The 13,280-nt window shown below is 39.4% G+C and overlaps 1 protein-coding gene across 1 annotated transcript in view; it reads right to left on the reverse strand.

Annotated features, from left to right (window-relative positions):
- Nucleotides 1–13,280, reverse strand: part of PRKD3 (protein kinase D3) — a 74,615-nt gene that overhangs the window by 4,728 nt on the left and 56,607 nt on the right. The window contains exons 12-17 of the mRNA XM_080914474.1: nucleotides 10,856–10,908; nucleotides 8,165–8,237; nucleotides 6,328–6,434; nucleotides 3,009–3,170; nucleotides 2,375–2,473; nucleotides 619–886 (exon numbers count right to left, since the gene is read on the reverse strand). Of these exons, the coding sequence (XP_080770600.1) occupies nucleotides 619–886; nucleotides 2,375–2,473; nucleotides 3,009–3,170; nucleotides 6,328–6,434; nucleotides 8,165–8,237; nucleotides 10,856–10,908 (762 nt within the window). The remainder of the gene's footprint in view (nucleotides 1–618; nucleotides 887–2,374; nucleotides 2,474–3,008; nucleotides 3,171–6,327; nucleotides 6,435–8,164; nucleotides 8,238–10,855; nucleotides 10,909–13,280) is intronic.

Genomic DNA, 13,280 nt, shown 5'->3' on the forward strand with positions numbered 1-13,280 from the left:
TGCAAGCCAAGGGGGTTGCAGGAGGGGCTGCTGGTGGGAGGAAAGACATGCAAGACACAGAAAAGAGTTTAGGAGTACACAGCTAGGTTTGTGTGAGAAGTAGGTGAGGCCAAAAAGGTGTTTAACAAGGGCCACATCAGAAACAGTGGCTGTTTCCAAATAGATGAAATGACTCTTTCCTGTAGCTGGATCCAGCAGCAGTGACTGAGTCATCAGATCAGAGAGACTAGTGGGTAGCACAGGTAAGAAGGCACTTCAGTAGTTTCTGGATGAGGCTGTTAGGGCTTGGGTTACTGCCATGCCTAAAAATTTTGAGAAAAATAGATACAAAACAATTTAAAAGTAGAGTACTTGGCCTTGCACAGTGGGGCACACATTTAATCCCAGTATTTGAGAGGCAGTGGCAGACCGATCTCTGTGAGTTCAAGACCATTCTGGTCTTTATGGTGAGTTCTAGGTCAGCCAGGGATACAAAGTGAGACCCCGTCTCAAAAATGAAAATGAATAATAATACACTAAATACAATAGAGTGCCCAAAGACTGGTACTGACTCAGGATGATTTTGATCACAAAGATTTCAGACTAATGGTGAGAACCCGAAATTTAATTCTCTTTTACCTTCACTGGAGATTTCCCGCCATGGATTTGGTGGGTACATAAACGCAGCATTTTGAATTTGGTCATTTATATCTTCATCTTCATTGAATGGGAAGGTGCCACTGAGGCTCACATAGACGATGACTCCCACTGACCACATATCTAGAGAACGGTTGTAGCCTTTGCTCCTGAGAACCTCGGGCGCTAAATAGGCTGGAGTTCCCACCACTGACCTCCGGAACGACTTCTCACCAATAATGCGGGCAAATCCAAAGTCACAAAGCTTCACCTGGAAATTGAATATGTAAAAGCTTATCAATTACTGTATCAATACCTGTCCGTAGATGTGCTCAGTGCACTTTACCAAAGGTGCTGACTATACATAAACAGCTGTAGATAGGCACACTGACATGCCTTTTCCCCACAGGCAGACATCTGTAGCTCTGTGATTTTACAGTAGCGTGAGGAGTGAGTTCAGTGCTGATAAAAACAATGAATAAGCTACAATTCAGAAATGGAGGGCACACCTGTGATCTAGATCTTGAGGCTAGAAGACACAGGCTTCTGACCTGAATATCTTGAGGCATAGTGTTAGGCCCATGCCTTTAATCCTAGGAGACTGAGGCAAGCAGATCTGAGTTCAAGGTCAGCCTAGAACAAAGCCAAATTCCAAATCCAGTAATGGTGGGACACACCTTTAATCTGGGTCATACCTTACTTCCCAGCACATCTGCAGGAACCTACTTCTGGATTCCAGCTTATACAGAAGACCAGCTGAAACAACTAGCCTCGTGGCACTGAGAAACTACTATATTCTTGGACTTCTCATTCACAGCTGCCCATTTTTGGGTTAGTTAGACTCAGAGTCATTACAATAAATTCCCTTAAAATAGAGACATCTCATAAGCTCCGTGACTCTATAGAACTGTGACTTTTCTATTTTCTGAAATATTGTGTTTCAGTGTTGAATCCTCAGTGTCTAGACATAAAAGTCTTTAAATGTTTTGCTACAAGAAGAATAAGCTACAGTATTTTGAAGCATCCTTCATTTTGCTTAATCTTAAGAGTATCTGTTGACAAGGATGTTACTATCAGCAGGTAAGTAAACAAGATTTCTAGATGACAGCGAACAGTAGAGAGCCTCTGAGCCGTCAATGTGACAGACCACTATTCCAGTTGGCTTAGAGTTGAATAAGGTCACACGTGAACATCACCACAACTACTACTATGTTCTCTGGAAGTATGGGCTTACCAAAGCTCAGGACACTTTGTTTTGGTTATTGATGGTTGCAGCTATGCCCAACAGGCAAATGCTAAGTACTTCCCAGAGGCTATGCTCTTATCCACAAAGTGATTTAGGAACTGTACATGGGACAGGGACTTGGTGTGTGCACAGCCATAGTGCAGGCAATGCTGGAGAACAGAGTTGGCGGCACATTCAAATGCTGCTTGTTGTTTCTAGCATATGTCACATGATACACATCCTTTGAATAAAATGTACTGTGACATAACTGGATTTGGTGACTCCTCCATTCATCCCCCCCCAAAGGAATCCCAAAGTTTGTTTCTTGAGACCTATTTAAGTCTGAAAATGTGTTAAATAAATACCAGCAATATAATAATAAAGTCTGAATTTAAATGATTCAGCTGTTGACTCAAACTGGCAGTCAGAGACTACAATGGTATATATGCAGAGCTCTGTTTCGTATCAGGAGGAACTTTTGGGAAAGTTTTAAATTCAAACATACTTCTTAATCAGGTTCTGAGAACGTCTCACCTGAGGAAATGGCTCTGCAGACGCAAGCAGCACATTTTCGGGCTTTAAATCACAGTGCACAATATTCTTAAAATGTAGATTCCTCAAGGCAACAAGTATCTGTTAGGAAAAAGGTTTTGAGGAGCAACTTAGAGCAAAGCAAACAGACAAACAAGTATGAACGACACCCTGAAACCCCTGACTCTACATGCTAACCTACGACCTGGAGAGAAGACACATCGCACAGAGGGTGGGGGTATCAGTTGTCCTTGCAGAGGACCAACTTCAGTCCCCAATACCCGCAAGACAGCTGTCTGACCTCTCCTGACCTCCACAGGCACCACGCACTCATGCATACATGCAGGCCAAACACTCATTCACATAAAATAAAAACAGGATTTAAAAGTGATCCTATTCCTGCAAAGGGCTTTCTTTTGTTTTTTGTTTTTCTAATGCCTAGAAAATCACCTAAACTCCAGTGTGACTTCTTGAAGTGTATACTAATTTCAAACTCTACTATATTTAATCGAGATATAGCTAAAAGTATTATTGTTTCGCTTTCATTAAGGCTACCGATCCTTAGTTTCCCAATATATAAAAAATGGGACCGTTTACTTCTCTTAGGTTTACTGGTTTAAAGGTAGAATTAAAATACCTGTGTGACCATGAATTTAGTAATCCGTTCTGGAAGTCGACTTTTTTCACTGGACAGAATCATTTCCAACATATCTCCATGAAGCTTTTCCATCACTACAAAAACTCGTTCTGGGGTTTCAAACATACATTCCAGATTTACAATCCCAGGATGGTGCAGATTCTGAAGAGGAGTGGAAGGATATTTGGATGATCAACTTCAGTAGAAAACTAATCTTACCATGAAACCACCTAAAAAGCTCCAATGATTCTATGAAGATACAGAATGAAAAGAAAACAGTTGACTCTCACCCCTCTTCAAAGCTTCCTTTTGCATTAGACGAAAACTAGTAACAGAAAGGCCCAATGGGTCCAAATGCAAAGACCTACTAACCATGGTACTCAACACTAATAGACACGCCTACAACACAACCCTATACTGAAGGGTCAGAACATTGTGAAAGAGCCAAAAGTCCAGGAAGCCTGTTTCAACAGTGTCTACATGTGACAGGTAAGCTGAACCCATGGAATTCAATAGTACAATTGCCTAAGCTGTAAAATGACATCACCAGGTTAACATGCCAATATGGATGGGGGAAATCTCAGAAGGCCTACCCCTAAATGAAGAGCTACTGGCAATGACTGCTAAGAGGGAGTCAGTCTGCTCCAGGGATGAGCCCCTCACAGCTGCAATCCCAATCAGAGAGCCCTAAACACACGTGAGCAACATGAGATGAAGTCAGCAGACTGTATTCATAAATTTGCATGTATATATGCAGTAACAATAACTAATAAAGTTTAGAAAGTAAACTAAAAGCATATAAAAAAAAAACTACAACAAGAATCATGGGTAATTTTCCCAATTACATACTGAAAGTACTAGAGGGAGAGACTGTCTCTCATATCTTCTGTTATGTATTCTTTGCAAGATGTTTTTTGTACTTTAGCTTAGGTTAGCTATGTTACTTTTACATACCTCCCTCTTAAAACACAGAACTAACCCCTGGATTGTGTGTGTGTGTGTGTGTGTGTGTGTGTGTAGAATGGCAGCAGGAATGTAAACGATAGTGAGGTGACCCTCAATCCATGTGAAAAGTCTATCTGGAATGTTCACTGACTAAATCCTATGGAACCAATTTCAGTAAATTTTAATATAGCACTTGTGATACAAGTTCACACTATACTTTATCTCACATTCAAAGCATGTTAAAGTTCATCGTTAAATATGTACACATATAGATTTTGTTGAGATACACTGTCAAGGGATAACCAAAGGCACAATTTTGTACATACACAAACACACAAACACAAACTCTGTCCCCCAAATACATAAGTTTTTATGAAAGCAGTGTGTCAAGAGACACCCAAAGACACCTATTGTACACTGGAACAAACAAGCAGAATTCACTGTGTGCATTAACTGAAAATTCCTAAGTTAAACATTCACACTAGGTCTGTTTGTGATCAAAACCAAGAAGAAATCAATACTTACATGAAGATATTTATGTTTATTGTTTTATATGTTAGTTGGACAGCAAGATCTCAAAATTAAATATGAAAAACATCAACAAAACACTCTTATACAGAGTCTATGTTAATATTCTACCTAAAGTTAACTTTGTTGGAAGCAAGTTTGATATGAGCCTAGGGATGGACTGGTCAGGAATTTAGATTATCATTCCTCTGGAAACATAAAGTAATTGTTACTAGCAACAATAATGTAAGAAACATTACCACTGACATTTGTAGATGCAATAGGTTATATTACTCTCATGCACAAGCAGGAGAAGGTCTGAGAGCATTAACTATTACATGGATATTTTTTAAATAGCATGCAAAAGCCACACAATAAACTGCTGCAGGATATTTGATCACACTGAGATTTCGTTATTTACTGGAAACCCCATTTTCTAGTTGTAGTGGGGCTCAGCCCTTAAGTACACATCTTTCATCCCAAACAATGAAGGTAAAGTTAGTTTGTAGAAGGAAGCATCCATGCACAAAAATGATGTCTAATTGAGTGGCAGATAAAGTGGCAAATCAGAGAAAGATTTGACAGAATAGCTTATGCCAAACTCTTATGAGAACAGAGAAATGAGAGGGTACTTCAGAGAGTGCAGTGCAGAGAAAAAAGGGAGAAAGAGGCAGTTTTGCTATGAAAGTTTTACAGAAACAGACTGAAGAGAGAACAAGCTAGACACAAGTAAAGACAGAATGAGCCAGAGAATGAGAAGGAGTCAGAAGATTAGAACAGATTGCTAGAGTTAGTTTGAGGCCAAACAGCAATTTATTCAGGAGAGGGCAAGAGAGGGAAGTCAGATTGAATCAGTCATCTTGGAGAGGAGTCTGAGCCAGAACAACTGAGTTGAATCAGACAAAATTCAGAAAGAACTAGAAGGGGTGAGCTGACTCAACAGCAAGTCTCAGAGGCTGAAAACATTCTAGACCTAGATAGACTGACTAGAGACTAGAAGCTTCTAAGACTAGGTCTTAGAAGACAGAGGCAATAGGCCTCCAAAATGACAACTGCATACAGGAGAATAAACAACATTTTACAATGAAACTGATGGGTATTTGCAATCTTATTATTACTTACAACATCCAAAAGATAAAACAGTCAAGCTAAGTTTTACCTTCTAGACAATTCCCAAAGGAGATAAAAACAGTAGGTCAAACGAAAAACATAAGTGCTTGATTTTATGTGATTTCCATCTTACTATGGTATATTTAAGATATGCTTTGGTAAGTTGAGAATGGTGGTATGTGTCTGAAATCAAGCACGCAGGAGATTTAAAGCCAGTGGACCACCATGAGCATGAGATTTATCTTGGGCTACAGAGCAACCCCGGGCTTCAGCAAAACCAAAACCACAAAAATCCCAATCAAACAAAACTAAACACCACCAAACTTTTAATGAAGTAATGCAGTACAGAGAACCTTGAATTAACAGAACAACATATTACTGCTAAAAGGCACATTTGTTTTAATCTGTGTTTATTTTTAGGGTAACTAGCATATTTATATCATATCTGAGAATCTGATGAATAAAATGACATGACAAAAAATACAGAAGTATCAGTATCCTTCAAGGATTTAAAACTGAATTTCCCTTTATTATTTTTAGAGATTTCACTCAGAAACAAAAGACTCCAATCCAACTAGCATCACAAAATAAAAGCATAGCAGCCCCTCGACTTTATATATTATAATCTTAGTATAAAAGAATATTTAGTATTCAAAAGATACAAACAACCCCCCACACCTATCATTGTCTGCATCATCTAAATATTCATTCAAAGTCTCACAAATCAAAATTCAAGGCTGTATGAGCCAAGTTTTACCTGTAAAATAGCCACTTCATTCCGGAGCTGACTTTCTTGCTTTGTGGGGAATCGCATCTTATCAATTACTTTAATAGCCACATCCCTTCCAGTCTTTCTGTGTTTTCCTGTTAAAGAATAGAAGAGAATTAACTGGCAGCTTACATATGACAGAAAAGCTGCATTAGGAAGCTGTCCATAGACAAAATTCTTATGTATTTCCTCTTGCATTTTTCTTTTGCTCGTGTTCTTTCCCACTCTTAAGAAATGTGATGCTTTCCTCTATAGTACTGCCTGTTATAAAGGCAATGTCATGACCTAAAATGTCGTAGCACCTTCATGTGCCTACGTGCTGAAAAGTAACAGACCACGGTAAGTAAGTGACAGTTTTTAACTGCTGCCCCGACCAAGTCTGTGGAGACTGTCAGGATATAAAAAATGTACTAATGAATTTTATTCTAGGTTCACTATGTCAGCAGAGTGATTACAGCAAAATCTCAATCACCTGACCTTTATATTCAATGTAAAAAGTAAGTATATAACAGTATCTCATTCATTAATTAAAACAAATTAGTTACTTTGTATTTATTAAGAGGGGTCACTGTTCAAGAGATGAAAACAGCAGGTACATCTCTTAGCTCCATTAACATGCTTGTGACTTACTCTCTACTGTTTATCAACTTGAAAATTACAACTGTTTCAAGGACACAGCCCTAAAATTCTGACTACTTTAGAAAACTAGACAAACAGAGCGTGTTTGGTAAGTCAGTACTTCAAACCAATTACTCTTCCCTCAGTGAGGTAGGTCTTCCAGAGATCTCACTAGTCTAAAACCAACAAACCCGAAGTTGCAAACCAGAGATTTGTGCATGTGTAAAATCTACACGTTTTCTGGGAGAGGCATAATTCCAAGCAGACATCCTTAAGGCTACCCTCAAAGTTCAGTAGGAAGATGAGAGAATCCCAGTGTTAGAGGCAGGAGGATGCCCACCATATGGCAGGGACATGGAGGAGGCACAATGCAGTTATTCAGTTGAGCAGTAGGATGGCAAGAAGACACATTAGAGGGGTGGTTCTCAACTCGTAGGCACTACACTTTTGGGGGGTGTCGAATGACCCCTTCATAGGGGTCACCTAAGATCATTTGTATATCAGATTCTTACATTATGATTCATAATAGCAAAATTGGTTATAAAAAAGCAACAAAACTAATTTTACAGCTGGGGGTCTATGTAGCACGAGGAACTGTATTGAGGGGGTCACGGCATGAGGGAGACTGGAAACCCCTGCAGTAGAAGAAGTCCTTCAGATGAGGCTGGAAACAAACCCGTTAACGAAAGGAACAAAGTGTGGGGAAAGGTGCAGAGGCAAATATGGAGGCATGCAAGCATGACTGGAAGAAATAAAATCGAACTGTCATTAGAATGGAGGTCACACAAGCAGAGACTGTAACAGCCTGCACACTCTAAGAGCAACGGACACGGACCACAGACAGCAGGCTTCTGAATGTACTAATGCTAACACCCTATGCCGACTTTCTGAAAGCTTCACTCCAAGAGTGACTGAAGGAGGAAGCAAGGGACGTCACAGCTTATGGAGTTCTTTCATGGACACCTTAGTTTTATTTAATTCCAATAAGCCTACGAACAGTGGAATTCAGAGTTCTACCTTAATTGAGCAGATGCCAAGATTCTGAGACTCAGAAGCTAAATGGTTTTAGAGAAAAGGACATGGCTGAGAGGATGCAAACCAGCTGTTGAGGAAAAGGGCACTTAACAGAACTGTGAGCCAAGAGTGGCAGCCATCTTCAAAGTTCCCAAGTTAGAAAGTCTGTGTAACAAAAGCTGAAACTGCTTACCTCCATAAACAATGCCAAACTGGCCAGAGCCAAGCACTTCATCTGCAAAGATCTGGTAAACACTGCTGATGTCCTAGAGAAGGCAAGCAAGCACAGTGTTCTCCTCTGAGCACACCAATGTTTCCGACTCAAACAGTTTCAGTTTCACGTTGGAGGCAAAAACATTTATGAAGCACAAAATATTTTATAAAGCATAGGCTTTCTGGAATTTAAAGAATGTTAGCCTGGTCTTACACTATGATTAAATATGCAAATATAACTTATTTTTTAAGAAGACCCTTAGAAGCTGGGTGTGGTGTCACATGCCATTAATCCTAGCATTTCTCCCAGGCATAGACAGGCATATCTGTGAGTTCAAGGCCAGCCTGGTCTACACAGTAAAACCTATCTCAAAATAAAACCAAACCAACCAACTTTCGGGGAAAAAGATGTTTTGAGCTGAAAACAAATCTCATATTTAGTATTGATGTATAAAAAAAAATCAAGAACAAAGTTTTACCAAAAAGGAGACTATTATCTTTGATTTAAAAAATAAAAACAAAACAACAATAAAATACTCAGGCTAGAGTGATAGCTCAGCTGGTGAAGTGCTTGCTGTGCAAGGGCCTTAGTTTGACTCCAGAACCTAGTTCTAAAAAGATGTGCATGGTGCTTCATGTTTCTAATTCCACTGTAGGGAGGTGAGATACGCAGATCCTTGAAGGTTACTGGTCAACCAGCCTGCCTAGTCAGTGAGTACAAAACTAGTGAGAGACAATGCGCACACACTCACTCCACACAGGGTGGAAGGTGCTCAACAGGAACGATGTCTGAGGTTTCCCTGGACTCTCCAAATACATGTGCACTTAGACCCACATCCAAAATAAAGACCTGGATTCACACTGGGAATTCCAATACAAGTCACTCAATGTCTGTGTATTCCCCCAACCCCCTTTGGGTTACTAGTCGCTGCTTGAAGAACATTCAAGCACTAACTTGGAGCGTGTAGTACCAGAATTGCATTATGTGTGTGACTGGTGAAAGAGAAGCTCATTTAATAGATCCAAAGCTTCAGCCTTGAAACAAAGACCAGTGTTTGCGTGTGTGTATTGTTATGTTGTAAGGAAGACTTTAAAGGCTGCTAGAACCATTTGCATATGCTTATCAAACTCAATCAAATTTTAAGTGACAAATTTTGGTTTTAATCAAATTAGACATGGGCCTTTCAAGATAAATGAAGCCAAAGCTACACCTTTTTTCTTCTTAGCCATATATCTTTAGGATCATGTGGGACCATTCAGATATTTTCTCTCATGTTCTTGGAATTCTCTTTATGTTCCTTAATATGGAATTAATTCTAGTTATCACCAGGACACAAGACATAGAGGTCATATCTCTTTCTAATGGACTAGAAATTCACTCTCTACTTCAATCTTATGTTAGAAAACTATAATAGCTTCAAACCAAGTCAAAGAGATTTTTTTTTTTAAACCAGAGAACATTAAAATTTTTTTTTAGCATATTTGTTCTTTCAGTCTGATTCAAAAGGTGGCAAAGTATGGCCCTGGCTCTTTCTCTGGTTACATTTTTAAAATTACTGTATATTTGTGGTATTTGAGTATACTATAAAATTCAAATTTCAGTGGCCACAAATATTACAACAGTCACACTCATTCCTGCTACAATGGCAAAGCTGGGCAGACTCTACCATGTAATTGTTTAATATTTGGCTTTTTACAGCAAAGGTTTACTCCACTACTATAAAAGTAATGTGTTGAGACACAGTCATCAAACCGAATCTACTCACCCCGTTTCCTGCATCCTTCCATGTACTCATTCTGCTCCTGTACCTCCATAACCCGTCTCCCAGCTTACTCCCTCAAGGCTGTGTCAAACCCCCTTCATCCTCTGAGTGTAACTTGGGAGGACCTCTTTTTAGGAAGCTCTCTCTGTGGGTCAGGATGGAATAGCCTCACTAAATGCCAGAGGTTAGACCATCACTGTAATACTCTGCTGTTGCTCTTTTAAGTGGAGAAATTCCAGTTTTTGTGATAAAATAAAATAATGATAAAAACCCTACCCTAGCTTCTCCCCTGAAGTAGAATCACTTAGGGACATCATCACTACAAAGTTCAGCTTAGTGTCTGAGCTAAGCAGCTGGTCAGTATTTGGTGTGGGGAATGTGGAGGTCAATCTTGTGAAGAAAAAATTGGGATGGAAAGTAAGGTACCACAGGCTCCTGCAACTCCTCAGAGAGTCTGGATCTGAAGTACATTGCATTAGATCTAAGATGGCTCCCAGAACACTAGTAAGATAGCCAAAAGGAACAGGTCAGGGTGGTGGTTACTTTCCTGTCTTCATGGAACTGCTCCCAAACCTGAGTTACCTCATGAAGCAGGCTTTTCATTCGGACATGGTGACAGTGTGGCTAGATATGATAGCCAAGGATTTAGAGACTTGGGATTCAGCTTGAACACTGAATATAAGCTTATATGCACTGCAAAATAAATTCATATCTACACCCTGATGCTGCTCTCCAGGGTCGGATTCCTGCGGAGATTCAGAATTTGTCATGTGACTCCATCACCTCTCACCTATCCTGGGTCCAGTTCCCACACTTGGGGACATAGACTTAATCCTGACAAGATCTTCACATTAATTCTCTTATTTTAATTATCCACTCTGCACATATGGGATAAAAGTATTACTTACTACATTCTCCTGAATCTGACAGTTAGATACGGAGATACTGGTAGCCAGATCTTCTGTAAAATTTAAGAATAAAATATGGAAAAAACACAAAATGGTTAGCATACAACTTAATATTATTTACTGAAAATCTATAGCTTATCAAACTTAAAAATACATCAATATAGGTAATATATGCATTAAAATGTTATATACAATATTAACCTATCAGCAAGAAACTGACTAAATAGAATATGACACATCGACGTAAGTAATAAGTATATCTGTGACATGACGTGCTATTTAGGGCAGCTGTTGGCAGGGCTCAGGGTTAGAGACTTGCCTATTATGTGTGAAGTGTGAGGCCTTAGATTCAATACCAGCACTGCCAGGAGCAAAAGAGGAACAACCAAGTTGTAGTGTACCAGTGATTGACTGAAAACTAAAAAACACTACACCTGGTGCGTGATACAGGCTGGGGTGTGAGGACCACTATATTTATATCTCTATACTGCTCATATTGTTTCAAAACTTAGAAAAACATGTGTCAGGAAAGATGGTTCAGTGGTTAGGAACACTGGCCATTCTTTCAGAGGCCCTGGTTCGAGTTCTAGCATCCATTGGGTGGCTCACAACCACGTGTAACTCTAGTCTCAAGGGAACCGATGTCCTTTTCTGGCCTCTGGCGGCACCATTCACATCTGTGGTACACAGACATATATGCAGGCAAAACACCCATGCACATTAAAAAAAATTCATTACTTTCATTAAAAAGTTTAAATTAGATAAATTTACGTAGTGGTACTGAAATATGCCTTTTATGTATTAGAGTAGGTAAAAGAAATTATGACAAAGATCCCAGAGTATATGACTTTATATTTTGTAAAAGAAAAAAAAACAAAACAATGTAGAAGTTAGTATGGACTCCCACCCTCCCAAATCCTTCCCCAGTTAAGACACTGATTGTAAACTGCTGACAACGGTTTCTTGAGGGCAAAGCCAGGATTGAGATAGGATGGACCCTTTATGTATCCTGAGGACTGCCTAAAGTCAGACGACATATTCCTACAAAGTTTTGATGAGATACTGTGGTAAACAAAGAAAGTAACAAGAAAAGGGGAAACATGGAGACAAACAAAAAAACAGCTATTAAAGACCAAACACATTTAAGACAACTCAGAGAAACAAATACGACATTTCCTTCACAACTGCACATATTCAAACACAAGACAGAACTAATATAAGCAAATTCTTCATCATAAATAAGTAACACAGTTTGGGGAATGGCTCAGTGTGCAAATGCATTTGGATCTAAGTTTAATCCCCAGCATCTATTTTAAAAGGCCTAGTATGGCCTTATGCAGCTTTGTACGGTTCAGAGAGAGAAGGATTGAGAGCTTGCTGGCTAGTCAGTCTAGCCAAGGCTATCCCGTTTCAGTGCTCTCATGGTAATGAGCAGAGAATAGTAGAAAAGGACTTGATACTCTCCTCTGGTTCATAGGTATACTCAGGTACATACAACACATACACAACCCCCCCCCCACACACACGAGAAACTCTATTTTAAAATATTAAGTCAATTCAAAACTATTTTAAGTCATCCAAATCTTCTAATTTTTGGGGACACAAAGTCTTACTAGGTAATCCAGCTGGCCTGGAACTCCCTATGAAGGTCATGTTGGCCTCAAACTCAAAGACATCACCTCCCTCTACCTCCTGGAGTGCTGCAATTAAAGGAGCATATCAGTACACCCTGTAAGTAATTTAAAAATTTAAGACGGATCAAGAAAAGGCATACCAGCAAAATTACTGTGCTTGCCAAAGCCTGTACAGTATAGTGGTTTTTTTCTAGTTTTGTTATTTTCTTTTCTCTCAATTGCCTTTTCTATCTGGATCCATCCAGTTTTACTTTCTCTCAGTTTTAGACAAAATAGGAACAGCACTTAAGTCTTGGGCACTCTGCCAAGTCACTATGTGTATTTAGTATTCCCCACACTTTAGATGCGAGTTACGAGTCCAAGATCATGCAGCAAAGTGAGCCACGGAACTGTGTGTAGAACTCCCACATCTCCCTCTTACTCTACCATTCTGCCTTAGAGACTTTTAAACTAAGCCTTTGGAAGTTAAGAATAAAATGTGTGCACATATGTCTCTAATATTTCTGGGGAAAGGGTTCTTAGTTTTGATTAAATGTTAGTTCTGTCTAAACTGCCCCGAGCTTAAATACTGTTAACCATTCATCTATCCATCCTTCCCCAGCATGTAGAAAAGAATGCGATGATTACATCCTTCACACCTTGAATATACCTTTCTTCCCAATGAAAGCAGCACTACCTCCTCTACCTTTTTCTTTACCTCTGCCTATCCTACCCTTGACTGCAGTCCAAATTCCAAATCAAGCTTTCTATTATGAAGCCTCTGCTTTTCCTATCCATATCTCAGTTTCCCC

The sequence above is a fragment of the Micromys minutus genome (genome assembly GCF_963924665.1).
Source record: "Micromys minutus genome assembly, chromosome: 3".
In the NCBI taxonomy this organism is placed as follows: Eukaryota; Metazoa; Chordata; class Mammalia; order Rodentia; family Muridae; genus Micromys; species Micromys minutus.